Source organism: Syngnathoides biaculeatus, chromosome 13 (genome assembly GCF_019802595.1).
Source record: "Syngnathoides biaculeatus isolate LvHL_M chromosome 13, ASM1980259v1, whole genome shotgun sequence".
NCBI lineage: Eukaryota > Metazoa > Chordata > Actinopteri > Syngnathiformes > Syngnathidae > Syngnathoides > Syngnathoides biaculeatus.
The window spans coordinates 22,286,211-22,304,348 of NC_084652.1; the positions used below are offsets into that span (position 1 = coordinate 22,286,211).

General features: G+C 40.3%; 1 protein-coding gene across 1 annotated transcript; it reads left to right on the forward strand.

Annotated features, from left to right (window-relative positions):
• The first annotated feature begins 1,464 nt into the window (after positions 1–1,464).
• On the forward strand, positions 1,465–16,844 carry LOC133511153 (myosin-7-like). Its single transcript, XM_061839818.1, has 39 exons — positions 1,465–1,617; positions 1,721–1,780; positions 1,935–2,142; positions 2,248–2,391; positions 2,567–2,723; positions 2,826–2,853; positions 3,287–3,392; positions 3,793–3,885; positions 3,980–4,043; positions 4,125–4,223; positions 4,346–4,449; positions 4,534–4,672; positions 4,750–4,868; positions 5,737–5,886; positions 7,338–7,508; positions 7,589–7,898; positions 7,984–8,063; positions 8,156–8,361; positions 8,689–8,812; positions 8,907–9,043; positions 9,163–9,418; positions 9,487–9,729; positions 9,928–10,104; positions 10,187–10,332; positions 10,407–10,497; positions 10,584–10,973; positions 11,186–11,312; positions 11,396–11,514; positions 11,592–11,788; positions 12,897–13,080; positions 13,445–13,610; positions 13,697–13,821; positions 13,917–14,225; positions 14,301–14,504; positions 14,593–14,889; positions 15,980–16,084; positions 16,172–16,267; positions 16,350–16,484; positions 16,717–16,844. Exons 3-39 carry the CDS (start codon positions 1,942–1,944, stop codon positions 16,735–16,737), a joined length of 5,820 nt encoding a protein of 1,939 aa, XP_061695802.1. The 5' UTR covers positions 1,465–1,617; positions 1,721–1,780; positions 1,935–1,941; the 3' UTR covers positions 16,738–16,844.
• Positions 16,845–18,138: the final 1,294 nt, after the last annotated feature.

Sequence of the window (18,138 nt, forward strand, 5' to 3'; positions counted from 1 at the left end):
ACCCTTACAGGTCTTACTGTCATTGCCCTCATTCAAGTACGTCCACATGTTCTATTTATTTCATCAGTGTGAGCGGACGCACACCCGATGACGGAGGAGCTGTCTGTTGTAACCGGTGTAAACAATAACAGAAAGGAAGGGCGTGTTTATTTGCTGATGTTGGGCCAAGCGCTTCCATCTGCCACTGTGGTGTCACTGAGAGGTGATCAGCAAGTCAATTAGCGCATGACAACACGACACTATGTAACACGTCGCTCTTTAAAGCACCGGAGAAGAAAAAGACGCATCACTTATCGGATGAGGATTTGGAGTGTCAACAGTAACCCTCACATCCTCTCTCGCAGATGAGAATAGTGGCACCAGTCTGAGATTTGGGGTCCTATAATAATAATAATAATAAAAAAAGCCGGTCAGGCTTCTCCACTTCAATTGTAGAACTGCCATTGATTTTTACCTCACCAATTTATGTTAACAGTAGAAAGCTTAGCAAGGACTTCTCGACTTTATGCCAAAGGTATTTGATGGATTCTGGGTTTCCATACTAAATACAGTATAACCTAAGAGAGAGAGAGAGAGAGAGAGAGAGAAGAGAGAGAGAGAGAGAGAGAGAGAGAGAGAGAGGAGAGAGAGAGAGAGAGAGAGAGTAGAGAGAGAGAGAGAGAGAGAGAGAGAGAAAGAGAGCCCCCCCCCCAGTCCTGGTTGTCCAGACACAGTGATGTCAACATTTTCAGCTCAATTGAAGGTCAGATTTGTGGTGAGAAGTAAGAAACATTTCTAACATGTACAAAGTCCTGAATGATTATATTTGATATGAGATAGATAGACCATATCCAGATCCAGTTAGGCACCAACGTATTTGGACATTGAGCAAGATTTCACGATTATGCTTGGAATCAGTATGCACTAAAAACTGCTGGGCTTAGTTTACAATCCCACCTTTAGGTTGACAGTGTTGAGTCAAAGGTTGCATCAGTTTGACCAAACAATGAATTCATTCATGAAAACATCTGACGGGCAAGAGATGCCTGGCCCACAGGATAATTGTAAATGTAGTGATATTAATATTGGTATGGGTAACTATGGTTTTCGAGTTTGATCAACAACAATTGGTTAGAGGTATGCCACTATTGAATTGGAAAACACACACACACACACACACACACACACACACACACACACACACACACACACACACACACACACACACACACACACACCACACACACACACACACACAAACTGTGTATCTGTTCTCATAGGCATTTCTATTCTCTCTTCGTCTCCCTTGGAAAAATGATTTCACAGAACAGTTGCCAGACAAACGTGGTCAAAACAAAGATAGTGGTGAGTCTGTGCTTCATGTGACTCACGGACGAGTTATGTGGGAGAAAGTTCCTGGCGCTCTTCCCAATAAGTCACATTATTTGGGCGTGAGGGGTCTACAATTCCAGACAAACAGGCAGAGAGGGCAGCCAAATATGAAAGCTGGAGGGAGCCGTGATGATGAAAGTGATGAATTTGGAAATTAGGGTGGTGGCCTATTAAGGGAGGGTTAGCAGCGTTTATAAATGGGATCCCCAGCAGGTTGCACAGCTGCTTCCTCCTCACCTGGATCTTGTAAGTCTGCTCAACCTTTAATTATTACATCCCATTTTCTGCAATGTGCCTCATCTGATAAAATGATAAAACCCCTGATATTTATTCTCTGCTTTCTTTGTAGCTGAAAGGCTTTGTTTTCATACTCTAAAGACTTCTGAGTTCCTCTGAGTTGAACGTACTGGTAAATTCTACTCAAGGTCTAAATGCTTATACTGTCCACATTTTTAAATTTGTTTTCTAACTACAGTGTGTAGACAAATATTCCATTTTGATTGTATTTAAAAAAACAAAAAATCCCATTCACAATGGTCCGTCGTCATTCTCTCCATTTCCAGTGCAGCCATGGGAGACGCAGAGATGTCAGTGTATGGGATAGCGGCCCCATACCTCCGGAAGTCGGAGAAGGAACGTATGGAGGCTTCCACACGTCCCTTTGACATAAAGAAGGAATGTTTTGTCCCTGATGCAGTGGAAGAGTTTGTGAAGGCTTCCATCACAAATCGAGATGGGGACAGCGTTACTGTGGAGACGCAGCATGGAAAGGTCAGTGGACACCGATGGCATGTAGAACATTATGGGTTAACTGCATTCTTGGATGGGTTTTGATTGTTGGACAGTTAAATACCAGCACTTCTTCACCTTCTGTAGACGGTAACTGTCAAAGACTCCCAGGTTCTGCAACAGAATCCTCCCAAATTTGACAAGATTGAGGACATGGCCATGTTGACTTTTCTCCACGAGCCCGCGGTGCTGTTCAACCTCAAAGAGCGTTATGCAGCATGGATGATCTATGTGAGCAGAACTGCAATAAAAGCACACAAAATAAGTACAATGTGTCAAAAATCGATGAAAAAGTCTTGAGGACAGAAACCTCATAAGGAATTGGAGATACATGGATTCCAAATTAAAACCAGTAAAACAATAAATCAAACAAATAATTTTCATCTTTTTTTTTTTTTTTTGCCAGACGTACTCTGGGCTTTTTTGTGTTACTGTCAACCCCTACAAGTGGTTGCCAGTCTACAACCAAGAGGTGGTTGTTGCCTACAGGGGAAAGAAGAGGAGTGAAGCTCCTCCTCACATCTTCTCCATCTCCGACAATGCCTACCAGTACATGCTGGCAGGTACTAATGGTGTACAATTCTAGATTTAATAACAGACAGTATACAATATTTAAGTCAGATTCTAATGCTATAACTGTTTTTTTTTGTAATCCCGTCTCGTAGATCGTGAAAATCAGTCAATTTTGATCACGTAAGTATTTTATTATATAGTCATAAATCATCATGTTGACCTCTACATTATTTCTCATTTATTTAAATCAAAACACCTGCATTTATTGCTCCATTTGAATTAAAATTCACAGAGGTATTTATGTAACAATCTTGGCATAGTATAAAACCTCACTACTGTTTTGAATATTTTAGTTACATTATATATGACAGGGGAAAAGCATTGGAAAACATCCATCCGTCCATCCATCCATCTGTTTTCCTAGCTGCTTATCCCCACAAGGGTCACGGGGAGTGCTGCAGCCTATCCCAGCTGTGAACGGGCTTGACCAGTTCAGGGTGTAGTCTGCCTTTCACCCAATGTTAGCTGGGATAGGTTCCGGCACTCCCGCGACCCTTGTGAGGATAAGCATCTTGGAAAATGGACACCTTAACATTTAATGTTCTCTTTGCAGCGGAGAATCTGGTGCAGGAAAAACTGTCAACACTAAACGAGTCATCCAGTATTTTGCAAGCATTGCGGCTGGAGGAGTTAAGAAAGATTCTAATGCCAAAGACAAGGTAAACGCATGAGAAGTGAGGTGTCCCTGGCCAGTCTATACGAAACAAATTATAATATCACAAGACAATAGAATGTTTAATGAGGGAAGTCTTCTATAGGTATTACAATGCATAGATAGATAGATGGATAGATAGATAGATAGATAGACAGATAGATAGATAGATAGATAGATAGATAGATAGATAGATAGACAGATAGACAGATAGATAGATAGATAGATAGATAGATGATAGATAGATAGATAGATAGATAGATAGATAGATAGATAGATAGATAGATAGATAGATAGATAGATAGATAGATAGATAGATAGATAGATAGATAGATAGATAGATAGATAGATAGATAGATAGATAGATAGTCTTTTTTTCAGCACATGCAATATTCCTTTTTCACCAGGGTACTCTGGAGGATCAAATCATCCAGGCTAATCCTGCTCTGGAGGCCTTTGGAAATGCCAAAACCATCAGGAATGACAACTCTTCTAGATTTGTAAGTTCTTTTATCTTTGCTTTGTTCTAACCGTATATAGCAATACTTGTATTCGGTCTCGAGAGTCTTCATGACAACCAACTCCACGCCCCAGGGTAAATTCATCCGGATTCACTTTGATACAAGAGGAAAGTTGGCCTCTGCTGATATTGAAACATGTAAGAAAAAAAAAAGACCTAAATAATAACCAGGTGCTACCTTACAGTTTTGGCATACTTATCTCCTTTTCAACTCGTTAGACCTTCTGGAAAAATCTCGAGTGACCTTCCAGCTCAAGGCTGAAAGAGATTATCACATTTTCTACCAGATTCTGTCCAACAAGAAGCCCGAAATTCTGGGTTAGTATTCTGTGAGCACAGAATCCACGTATAAGGACAATTGTGAAGGTTATTTTATTGTCTGCACTGATTTCCAATGGTCTGATCTTTGTGTCCTGTGTGACACGCACACTCTCATCCAGAGATGCTGTTGATCACAAACAATCCTTACGACTACGCCTTCATCTCTCAGGGAGAAACACAAGTGGCCTCCATTGATGATGCAGATGAACTGATGGCGACAGATGTAGGGCTTTGGTTTTACTAAAATACAAGGATAATATTACTTGTGGATCTACATTTAAAATACCTGTCCTGTATTCGCTGCCAGAATGCATTTGATGTTCTTGGCTTCACACAAGAGGAAAAGAACTCTGCGTACAAGCTGACGGGTGCCATCATGCACTATGGTAACATGAAGTTTAAGCAGAAGCAACGTGAGGAACAGGCAGAGGCGGATGGCACGGAAGGTCAGACGAATCCGCTGTCACGTCAGCTCAATCTCACTGTGGGAGGGAGTTTGATTTAATGTCATTTTCCTCTTCAGATGCTGACAAATCAGCTTATCTGATGGGGTTGAACTCTGCTGACCTCATCAAAGGTCTCTGTCATCCAAGAGTGAAAGTGGGGAATGAGTGGGTCACCAAGGGTCAAAATGTTGCCCAGGTGAGAAATGATCATTTTCAACTTCTTTTGCTGTTGAATAAAGAAAAAGAGTAATTTGTCTTAACCAGACTGACCAGAAAAATTATAATAGATTCCACAATCAAATCAAATCCAATACAACAGTTTCTTTTCACAAGGGTAACTTAAAAAGTACTTAACCAAGCCCAGAATCTCCGTGAAATTCTGTTAAAAAACCTACAAAAACCTGTCCAGCCGTGCATTTCATTTCACTTCATTCTCAAATGGGAAGAGTACGTCCTTCTATTTTTGATGTTAATCACATCAAATTTTTCACTTTTAATAGGGTTCTTGGTCACCTGACCTCACCACAAAGCCATAGAAACAGACTGTGTTTTACTGTAATCCTGGAATATATATATATATATATATATCCATTGTCTTTGCCGCTTATCCTCACAAGGGTCGCAAGGAGAGCTGGAGCCTATCCAAGCTGTCAACAGGCAGGAGGTGGGGTACACCCTGAACTGGTTGCCAGCCAATCGCAGGGCACATTGAGACAAACAGGCGCACTCACACCTAGGGGCAATTTAGAGTGTCCAATTCATGTTGTATGTTGTTGGGATGTGGGAGGAAACCAGAGTCCGCATAGGGCACGGGGAGAACATGCAAACGCCACACAGGCAGGTCCGGGATTGAACCAGGGACCTCAGAACTGTGAGGCCAATGCTTTACCAGTTGTCCTAACGTGGCGCCCCTGGACTATTCCAAACACCTTATTTTGGCCACATGAAAGTGTCAGTATTTGACGCATTTTTTTATACAGCTGTTATTTAGGTTTATATTAGATTGTGTGTAGTAGCTACTAAAATGTTTTGGCCACTTCATGTTTATTTTTCCTGTCTTGAAGGTGTACTATGCTGTTGGTGCTCTATCCAAGGCCGTTTATGAGAAGATGTTTCTGTGGATGGTGGTCAGGATCAACCAATCATTGGAGACCAAGCAGCCTCGCCAATACTTCATTGGTGTTTTGGATATTGCCGGATTTGAGATCTTTGATGTGAGCTGTCTATTTTTTTATGCGCAAAAATTATGTTTGAGCCTCCAATATGGCTTTATATACTGTACACACAGTCCAGGTATTCACTAGTATTGGAACAGTGAGTTTCAATGGTTTAATCAGTTGCTTTATATTTTCCTTATACTGAAAACAATTAGATTTTACAACAAAATACCCATCCATCCATTCTCTTTGCTGCTTTTCCTCACGAGGGTTGCGGGAGTGCTGGAGCCTATCCCAGCTGTCAACGGGCAGGAGGCAGGGTACACCCTGAACTGGTTGCCACCCAATCGCAGGGCACATAGAGACAAACAGCCGCACCTAGGGGCAACTTAGAGTATCCAATTAATGTTGCATGTTTTTGGGATGTGGGAGGAAACTGTAGTGCACAGAGAAAATCCAAGTGGGTACAGGGAGAACACCCAAACTCCACACAGGCGGGTCCGTGATCAAACCCAGGACCTCAGAACTGTGAGGCCAATGCTTTCCAGCTGACTCACCATGTTGCTCTTTCAAAACGTAAATATCTAAATTTCTGCTTCCATGTCTTGACCTCTGAATCAGACGGAATTTCGAACATAATATTTTGTCATGAAATCCCCTAAAAAAAAAAAAAAAAAATTAACTGTAATTGTTGAAGCCCAGACTTCCCTCTCCCGAGCCACTTGATCAAGCTTTCCTGGGGGATCATGAGGGGTTCTCAGGCCAACTAACAGACATAGTCTTTCCACCATGTCGTGAATAATCCCCAATGCCTCGCCCCAGTGAGACAAACCCAGAACACCTCACCAGGGAGGCGCCGGGGAGGTATCCTACCGAGATGTCCAACCCACCTCATCTGGCTTCTCTTGAAGCAGAGGAACACCACTGTGAGTCTGATCTCCTCCCAGATGATTAAGTTTCTCTCGCTATCTCTAAGGGAGAGCCTGGACACCCTGCAGAGGAACCCCATTTTGGTGTCTTGTATCTGAGATGTTGTTCTTTTGGTCACAACCCACAGCTGGTCACCATAGATAAGGGTAGGAACGTAGATTGATTAGTAGCTCAATCATCACAAACCATATTTATCAATTTTCGTTTGCGATACCTTTCCAGGATTTTAGCATGGCCAATTTCGTGTGTTGTTTGGTGCCATTAATCTCCTCCTTAGTAAGTAAAAGTCAAGGTCAGCAGGCTTTAAGTCTAGAGATTCACTTGTCCAAAACCTTAGACTCTCTCGCCCCAGATTAACTCCTTTGTTACTTTGGTAGTGTTGCATTTAAAATTCAGATATAAATGCATTAGAATACAGGCCTTAATACTGCTTGTCTAATATTCATCTTTTGATGTCAATTCAGAATATGTTTACAGCAAATACATTATAAATAAATCGCTTTTACTGTTCAAATCATTTTGGTGTACATTTAAGGTCAGAGGGTAACAAACAAAATCTTATCTACTTTCTATTACAGTTCAACACCTTTGAGCAGTTGTGTATCAATTTCACCAATGAAAAACTGCAACAGTTTTTCAACCATCATATGTTTGTGCTGGAGCAAGAAGAATACAAGAAAGAAGGCATTGAATGGACTTTCATAGATTTTGGTATGGACTTGCAGGCCTGTATTGACTTGATTGAAAAGGTGAGCAATTAGTTATAACAAGTTAATCAGATTTTGTAAAAAACTTGACCAAAGAAATACATCTCTTTATTCCTCCTTAGCCCATGGGTATCATGTCCATCCTTGAAGAAGAGTGCATGTTCCCCAAAGCCAGTGATACAACCTTCAAAGCTAAGCTGTACGACAACCACCTGGGAAAATCCAGCAACTTCCAGAAGCCCAGAATAGTCAAAGGGAAACCAGAGGCTCATTTTGCCCTGATGCACTATGCTGGGACTGTTGATTACAATATCAACAACTGGCTAGTGAAGAACAAGGATCCACTAAATGAAACTGTTGTTGGACTTTACCAGAAGTCTACTCTGAAACTATTGGCATTACTCTTTGCAAATTATGCTGGAGCAGATTCAGGTACCATCTATGAGGATTCTGATTTGCTTTGAGAATTTGCCCAAGTCCAACATTATTTTATAACTTCATAATTTACATTGAACAGCTATGGCTGAAGCTGGTGAAGGCAAGAAGGAGAAGAAGCGGAAGGGTTCATCTTTTCAGACAGTGTCTGCCCTTCATCGGGTATTTTTCTCATTAATTTGCTCCTTTATAATCATTTTTCACAAAAAGTATTTTTTTGCTCTATCCCATTATTAACTCACTATCATTAAAAGGAAAATCTGAACAAGTTGATGACCAACTTGAGGTCTACTCATCCCCACTTTGTACGCTGCATCATCCCCAATGAGACCAAGACCCCTGGTGCCATGGAGAACCCGCTTGTCATGCACCAGCTGCGCTGTAACGGTGTGCTGGAAGGCATCAGAATCTGCAGAAAGGGTTTCCCAAATAGGATCCTCTATGGAGATTTCAAACAGAGGTAATACATAGTGATCACAACAAAACACACACTCAATCTGTGCTTACTGACTCAGTCGAACATTTTATAGTACCTAAACAGTACATTATATTTCACAACAGAGGGTATCTGATAAGATGCATTCTATTTGGTAAGCTATTCGTGTTTTTTTTAACCACTTCCTGTATGTTCATAAATGTTGACTGCAGTAAAGTGGTACAATTTTTTTTTCTTGCCTGTGACCAAATGCTAGATATCTGAAGGTTATCATTTTTATTCAATATGTAAAAAATAGTGTTTTTAGTTATGGGTACTCACGACTAAAATGGACCTAATTCGCTCTCCAAGGTATCGCATTTTGAATCCTGCTGCCATCCCTGAGGGACAGTTTATTGACAGCAGAAAGGGAGCTGAGAAGCTCCTTGCTTCTCTGGATATTGATCACAACCAATACAAATTTGGTCATACTAAGGTAGTACTGTTTTTACTTCTGGTTCATAAGGATCATTATTTCAATAGAGTATGAGGAAATACAATTAATGTACTGTTCATGTTGACAATGACAGGTCTTCTTCAAAGCTGGACTGTTGGGTCTACTTGAGGAAATGAGAGATGAACGTCTCTCCAAAATCATTACTGCCATTCAAGCTAGATCTCGTGGTCTTTTGTCTCGTATTGAGTATCAGAAGATGGTGGAACGCAGGTATTTTCTCTCTCGATACTGGCACAACATACATTATACCCCAAGTAATTGCATGGTATCATTCTATGTTGTATTAATATAGCTGGTATTTCTGCTAAAAAAAAAAAAAAAAACATCAGAGATGCTTTATTAGTGATCCAGTGGAATATACGTTCATTCATGGGGGTCAAAAATTGGCCTTGGATGAAGCTGTTCTTCAAGATAAAACCCCTTTTGAGATCTGCTGAAGCAGAAAAAGAAATGGCCAACATGAAGGAAGAATTCCTGAAGTTGAAAGAAGCTTATGCAAAATCTGAAGCACGTAGAAAGGAACTAGAGGAAAAAATGGTTTCTCTTCTCCAAGAGAAGAATGACCTGCAGCTTCAAGTTCAAGCAGTGAGTGGAGTAAACATATAAACCACTCCTAAATGTTGTCGTTGTGGGTAACAATTTTTATTTGGCAGGAACAAGATAATCTTTGCGATGCTGAGGAAAGATGTGAGGGGCTGATTAAAAACAAAATCCAGATGGAAGCAAAAGCCAAAGAGTTAACCGAAAGATTGGAAGATGAGGAAGAGATGAATGCTGAATTAACTGCAAAGAAGAGGAAGTTAGAGGATGAGTGTTCTGAGCTGAAGAAGGACATCGATGACTTGGAGTTAACACTGGCTAAAGTGGAGAAAGAGAAGCATGCCACTGAGAACAAGGTATATGCTGTTTGTTTATTTTTTTTTTTCTACGCTTGCATGGCCCTGCATCTTCTACATATATAAGGTGGGCACGTATAGGTGAGAGATACTTTGTTGTTCATAGGTGTAATAGTTGAGGGTTAAATTTGAAATCAAACTAAATGTGCATGAATTACGATAACTTTAAATTCAAGGTACTGTTTTTTTGTATTTTAGGTGAAGAACCTGACAGAGGAAATGGCAGCTTTGGAGGAAGTTATTGCCAGGCTGACCAAAGAGAAGAAAGCGTTACAAGAAGCTCATCAGCAAACTTTGGATGACCTTCAGAGTGAGGAAGACAAAGTCAACACTCTGACCAAGGCCAAATCAAAACTGGAGCAGCAAGTGGATGATGTAGGTATTCCTTTCAAATTTTGGAATATTGCCGTTATTAGGTGTATATATCACCATTAATTACTTCCATGTTTTTTTTAAGCTTGAAGGGTCTCTTGAACAAGAAAAGAAGGTTCGAATGGACCTTGAAAGAGCAAAGAGGAAGCTGGAGGGAGACTTAAAGATGAGCCAAGAAACTCTGATGGACCTTGAAAATGATAAACAGCAACTGGATGAGCGTTTGAAAAAGTAAAAAACCATAGGGCTATTGTTTGGTCAATAGAATTAATAAGGAGCCTTACTAATCATTCTTTGTGTTTCAGGAAAGATTTTGAAATTAGTCAGCTGAATGGCAAAATTGAAGACGAGCAATCCATAATAATACAGCTACAGAAGAAACTGAAAGAGCTACAGGTAAAAATTTTACAAAACAGACAGATAAAATACTTACTAAAATTTACGTTACATTTATATAACATTTTCACTGTTTTAACCAACAGGCTCGTGTCGAGGAGTTGGAGGAAGAGCTGGAGGCAGAGCGAGCAGATCGAGCCAAGGTGGAGAAGCAGAGAGCAGACTTGGCCAGAGAGCTAGAGGAGATAAGTGAGAGGCTGGAGGAGGCTGGTGGAGCAACATCTGCCCAAATTGAGATGAACAAGAAGAGGGAGGCTGAGTTCCAGAAACTCCGCAGGGACCTGGAAGAGGCCACTCTGCAGCATGAAGCCACTGCGGCCACACTGAGAAAGAAACAAGCTGACAGTGTTGCTGACCTTGGAGAGCAGATAGACAACCTGCAGAGAGTCAAGCAAAAACTGGAGAAGGAGAAGAGTGAACTCAGATTGGAACTGGATGATGTCGTCTCCAATATGGAACACATTGTGAAATCTAAGGTAAGGTATGGTTCAACAGAAGAGAGCCAACAATATATTGAGTGAACACTCGAGAGTTGCAACTCCATTAAGCACATCCTGTATGACAAGAAATTTTTTTTTCACTGTCTGATTCTAAACTAAAGTCAGAACATTTTTACGCCGCTGTATTTTTTTGTTCACTGAATGAACAATGATAAACAATGACTGTGGCCTTTGCTATATTCTTATAGGTTTATCTGGAGAAGACTAACAGAACTTTGGAGGATCAAATGAATGAATACAGGAATAAGTGTGATGAACATCAAAGATCCTTGAATGACTTTAGCACACAGAAAGCAAAGCTTCAAGCTGAGAATGGTCAGTAAATGTACTGTAATATACAGTATGTAGATTACAAATTGTTGAATACAGAATTAAGAAATGCATTAAAATGTTTCTAGATGAGTATTTCAGACAGCTAGAGGAGAAAGAAGCTCTCATTTCCCAGCTGACAAGAGGGAAGAATTCCTACAACCAGCAACTTGATGATCTGAAACGACAACTGGAGGAAGAAATAAAGGCATGAATATATAAAATGCAAATAATGCCACGGTGTTTTAAAAAAAATGACTACTTTTAAATGGGCAATTGATTCAGGCCAAGAATGCATTAGCCCATGCTGTGCAGTCCTCTCGCCATGACTGTGACTTGCTCAGAGAGCAGTATGAGGAGGAGCAGGAGGCCAAGGCTGAACTGCAGCGGAGCATGTCCAAAGCCAACTCGGATGTGGCTCAGTGGAGGACTAAGTATGAAACTGATGCCATCCAGAGGACTGAAGAATTGGAAGAGGCTAAGTAAGTTCAATATATGATATATACACTACATCACTTAAACTCAACTTAAACATGCCATGAAAATTGACAAAAAAAAAAAAAAACATTCCGGAAGTGTGTCATCCCATCCATTGATCATTGATGAGCAAAAAACTGCTGAAAAAGAGAAGTTATCCATGATAGCATGATAGTTAATTGTTTTCTCTTAAGATAATGAAAAGTATTGAGATCCATAGCTGAGAAGTATTTAAGTCTCAATACCTACTATTACTATATTTAAGTAGACTCTTCAGGTCTGTTTTTTACTTGATTTTATTTTATTTTTTCCTGACAACTTTTAACTTGTGCTCCCTACATTTGAAAACAGATATTGATACATTCTTGTTTTGTCAGAACAAGCTCATTACTTTTTTCAAGACCTGGGGATGATGGTAAAAATGCAAAAAGGACTTAAAGCGGTAAAGTCAACTACGGTTGAAGCCCAGAAGAAAACAGGCACAGTAGTGACAAGGAGGAATTAGAACCCCGAGTATTTATTTCAGAGAATCAAGATATTCCCTATTCCTGGCCTTGTTTAATATACAGTAAGTGTCTCATGTGTTGGCTACAAGAATGTTCTCTGGTAATTTGATAAAACAAACCATACAAGTATGGTATATTACAAAGATAAGGGATATTACTGACCTAAAGCAAAGGATTACTGATGCCATTCCCACAATTGATGAGGCTATGCTATAGCGAATATGGCAAGAAATCAAGTACGGTGTTGATGTGCTTCGTGCAACTAATGGTTCCCATGTAGAAGTGTATTAAAAGAGGTTAAAAACAACTTTAATAAATGCTGAATACAATAGAACAAATCTGAATACAATATCTAATCAATTGCATTTTTATAAATTTTTTAAATGGTAAAAAGACTTTATGGACACCCTGTATATTATTCACTAATTTAGCATTTTCTGTTACACAGTTTACAACGTTAGCAAAGTTATCACAAAACACAGATAATATCCGGTGGAAACTGAACAGTGGAACGCTGACAAGTAAAATCGCACCCCCTGCGGAGGTAGCTCACTGAGATGACTTCACAATGATTCAATTAAAAACAAACATCAACCTGATTATCCAGGAAGAAGCTGGCTCAGCGTCTGCAGGATGCTGAGGAGGCTGTGGAGGCAGTGAATGCTAAATGTTCCTCCCTGGAGAAAACTAAACACAGACTGCAAAATGAGATTGAAGATCTCATGGTGGATTTGGAGAGGTCAAATGCTGCTGCTGCTGCTATGGACAAGAAGCAAAGAAACTTCGACAAGGTCAATCATATTTGGCATTCTATCCCCCCCACCACTCACACACCCCATTCCACAATACCTTTTTAATTCTCCTCAATTAGGACCCATTACAACAGTGGAGTCACAACAAGATGAATACATGTAAACAGTCACAGAAAACATAGCTGAACCTTTTGACGTTTGTTGAATTTCTGCTCACAAAATGCTCTCTGATCTCCATCTAAACCAAAAAATTAGACAAACAGTCTGCTTCAATGGTGAAGTTGAAATCACATTTCATGATCAATTTATGCAGAAATCCAGGTAATTCCAAAGGGTTCAAACCTTTTTGTGCAACTATATGTTGTAATTTTTGATTTTACATGTTTTACATCTTTGTTTCTAGGTTCTTTCTGAGTGGAAACAGAAGTATGAGGAATCTCAGTGTGAGTTGGAGGGATCCCAGAAAGAAGCCAGAAGCTTGAGCACTGAACTCTTCAAGTTAAAGAATTCCTATGAAGAGTCCCTCGATCATCTAGAGACGATCAAGAGAGAGAACAAGAATTTACAGGGTAATATGAGAAAAATGACTCGGAACAGAATGTATTTAATTGACTTCGTAAATAACCAGCTAATTTTCGACAACACCTGTCAATAGAGGAGATCTCTGATCTCACTGAACAACTCAGTGAGGGAGGAAAGACCATTCACGAGTTGGAGAAAGTTCGTAAACAACTGGAGCAGGAAAAGGGTGAAATTCAGTCTGGTCTTGAGGAAGCAGAGGTACAAGATTATCTAATCTTTAGTTTGTTTGTGGTGCCTACAAACAACCATTTAAAAACTCTACAAATGATTCAACAACTTGGTATTTATCACAGGCATCCTTGGAGCATGAGGAGGGAAAGATTTTGAGAGCCCATCTTGAGTTCAACCAGATTAAGGCAGAGATGGAGCGCAAAATTGCTGAGAAAGAAGAGGAGATGGAGCAGTGCAAGAGGAACCTGCAGAGGACTATCGAAACCCTGCAGAGTTCCCTTGAAGCTGAGTGTAGAAGCAGGAATGAGGCCCTCCGTTTGAAGAAGAAGATGGAGGGAGACCTCAATGAGATGGAGATTCAGCTAAGTCAGGCCAACAGGCAGGCGGCTGAGGCTCAGAAACAACTCAAATCTGTTCACACACATCTGAAGGTAAACTATTAAGAATACGACATACTTTAGATCATAGTCTGGATACTGATATATGTTTGGTGTCATCACGTGAAGGATTGCCAACTTCAACTTGACGAGTCTCTTCGTGCCAATGATGATCTTAAAGAGAACATTGCCATCGTGGAGAGACGCAACATCCTTATTCAGGCTGAGCTGGAGGAACTGAGAGCTGCTCTTGAGCAAACTGAAAGAAGTCGAAAACTTGCTGAACAGGAGTTGTTAGACGTTACTGAGAGAGTGCAGCTGCTGCACTCACAGGTGAGCGACCATTATTATTGCACAGCATAAACACAGATGGTTTATAGAAATAGTGCTTTGTAACCTAAAATAAAATTTATTATATCAGAACACTGCACTTATAAACCAAAAGAAAAAATTGGAAGCAGATACTTCCCAGCTTCAGAATGAAGTTGAAGATACAGTCCAGGAGTGCAGAAACGCTGAAGAGAAGGCCAAGAAGGCCATCACTGATGCCGCCATGATGGCGGAAGAGCTTAAGAAAGAGCAGGACACTAGTGCTCACCTGGAACGTATGAAGAAGAACATGGAGCAAACAATCAAAGACCTGCAACACCGTCTGGATGAAGCTGAACAAATTGCGATGAAGGGAGGCAGAAAGCAAATGCAGAAGCTTGAGGCCAGGGTAAGTGTAAGAACTTTTCTAATGTATGTTATTTCACTCAGTTGAATCCTGGTCCTCAGAACTGTGAGGCCAACACTCTACTGCTGGGCCACCATGCCACCCTCAAAATCATGCACTGGTTGGAAACTCTAAATTGCCCGGAGGTGTTAATGTGAGTGTGAATGCTTCTTTCTTTATTGTCCTGCAATTGGCTGGCAACCAGTTCAGGGTGTACCCCGCCTCCTGTCTGAAGATAGCTGGAATAGGCTGTGAGGATAAGCGGCTCAGAAAATGGATAGATGGATGGATGTCCAAATTTGCTTACCAGGTTCTGTATTTTAATTGAATTTCCTCAAAAATGCCCACTGCACACTTCTGTTTGTGTTAAAGCATACTCTAGCACACAAAATGCCATTTAACTGCTAATGAATGTTATTTTTCACATTGAGTGGAAAAATGAAACTAATATTACACTAATGTGAAATATTCAACCAGTTCATTAGTAATGCATTAAAATTTTAGATCATCATTTCATTTGGATCATCATTTCATCATCATTTTAGATCAGGTTGGAAATCGCTGTTACTAAAAGATTACATGTCTTTTTTTCCGTTAAAGTCATTTGTTTTATTGATTTCAAGCATGCACATAATTTATTTGCAAAATACATTTGGAGTCCTATTGTAATCATCCATCCATCCATTTTTTTGAACCGCTTATCCTAACAAGGGCTGCGAGACTACTGGACCCAATCCCAGGTAACTTCGGCAGGAGGTGGAGTACCCCCGATATGTTTGCCAGCCAATCGCGCAACACAGAAACAAACAATCGTTCACACTCACAGTCACACCTACGGACACAACCTTAGAATCTTCAATGAACCCAACATGTTTTTGGGATGGGGGAGTAAACCTGAGTAAACCAGACTGCATAAGTGTGAGGCAGACACCAGTCGTCTCCCGTGCTGCCCGTTTCACAATCGATCTCTATTATACACAATAAGTTTTTATTAAATTATTGAAAAGATTTGGGTAACCCCATTCTGTTGAATTGTGACTAAAACAAAGTTATTCTTTATTATTATTTTAATTGTTCTTTTTTTTTGGATTAGGTTAAAGAGCTGGAGAGTGAGGTGGAACTGGAACAGAAGAGGAGCAGTGAAGCCGTGAAGGGTGTTCGGAAATATGAACGCCGTATCAAGGAACTGACTTATCAGGTTTGATGCTGAACACCTAATTTCTAACTTTTTACCACCGAGTCACATTCTTTTTCGGTGGTGCAAACCTTTCTCTGACTCCAACAGACTGAGGAGGACCGCAAAAACCTTGCCCGTCTTCAAGATTTGGTCGATAAACTGCAACTGAAAGTTAAAGCTTACAAGAGATCTGCTGAGGAAGCTGTATGTATGAATACACGTGAAGAAAAGGATGTGCGTTTATGCCCCCTCATGAATGTCTATTTTTTAATACTCATCCAAACAGGAGGAACAAGCTAATGTCCATCTGGGAAAGTTCCGTAAACTGCAACATGAACTGGATGAGGCTGAAGAGCGTGCTGACATCGCTGAGTCTCAGGTCAACAAGCTGCGCACCAAGAGCCGTGATGCTGGCACCAAGGTTGGTGCATGATGCACCCCAAAGCCCAAACACAAAACCTCATCTTTCCACGTGCTACGTTCTCTTCGCTGCATTTAATTTCCATGCTGCTTTGAAATTCATTACTACAAACCCTCAGATTATTGTAATGAATTGTTCAATATATTGCTAAGTGGTACTAAAGCAGTACTAATCTGATGACCTAAAATCCGTTTCTTTTGTCCCCACCCTCCAACTTGCCCGGCTGCAACAGAAAGGCTTTGAGGAAGAGTGAAGTTTCGAGTCTGCAAAAAACTTTTTGCTTGCAGTGTGATGTAGAGCCCCTCAAATATCAGTTATTCACCACCTGTAGTGTCTAATAAAAACTTATCCAGTAGTGCATCACACTTGTACATGTCATTTTCTTGCTGTTCATATAGTTTACTGGTTTTATTTATTTATTTATTTATTTATTTATTTGGTGATATTCTAAGGGTAGTCAAAAATTAATGAGCACAATTGAATTTAATGAATAACAGAAGTTTTCTTTGAGAAATGTTGACGGTTTGTAGTTGAAAGGCTTGTTTGAAGTTTTGTTGACCTTTGTCTGCTTTCTGTCAACCATTTTGGAAATGAGGTCATTGGTGGATGCCTGTCAGCTTCCAAGAGGTGTGACTGAATGTCTTGTTTTGAAAGGGGAACCACCACTAAAGATTTTCAAAAGGTTGCAAAATTTGTTTGGAAAGCTGCAATAGGCTACAGTAACGTCAAATCTTGGATCAAAGGCAAAGAACAAGTGCCTGTTTTGAGCAACTTCCATGACAGGCAAAGGACAGGCAGAGCATCTTTAGCGGTTAATCCTGGCAATAGTGCTGGGTTTAAAGCACTGAACATAGCAGATCGTAGAGTCACCATTGATGACATTACTGAAGTTCTGGAAATAAGCCATGCAAGTGTGAGGAAAAATAAGGAATGAGTCACGTTTCAAAAGGTTTGTGTCAGTTGGCCTCCCTGCAGACAACTCAGTGACGTTGTAGAAGGAGGCCCATTCTGAAGCTCGTTTGGAGCTTTTTGAGTCTCACAAAGGTTATAAATCGTTTCTCAAACGTATAGTGATCATCGATCTGGGCCTGAGTCTAAAAGAGCATCGTGGAATGGAGTCACTGCGCCTCCCCAAGAACAAAGAAATTCAGTTTCAGCTCTCTGCTTCCTATGGGTATCCAACAGTGATGTCAAACCTTAAAACAAGAGTTGAAACTACCAACCTTGAACATTTCTTAGGAAAAAAATAATCATTAGTAAGTTAAATAAATTAAGATCATTACATCTGGTAATATTGTCAAAGCTTTTGCATGTTGGAGTATTTACAGTATGTGGCCATCTTCCATGACACTTTTTGAAAGCTCCAAAAAGTATCCAGCTGGCATTTCATCACCCGAGTTAGTGTATATGTCCCCTATGGCTTCCTTTTCTTGCATGCATGTTCCGACCGTTCTGTCATTTGATGGTTTCTTCTCATTGGTAAGGCCAACTTCACACTGAGGGACAAGTCTGAGCCAGACAGCGGTGAATGAAGTTACTGACAATACATAATTATTGGCAAACAAACTTTTGTATTGGGCCCTATGTGATTTTACAAGACCACAAACAATATGGCGTCATTAAAAAGAAAAGATCTGATGATATTTCTGCCAAT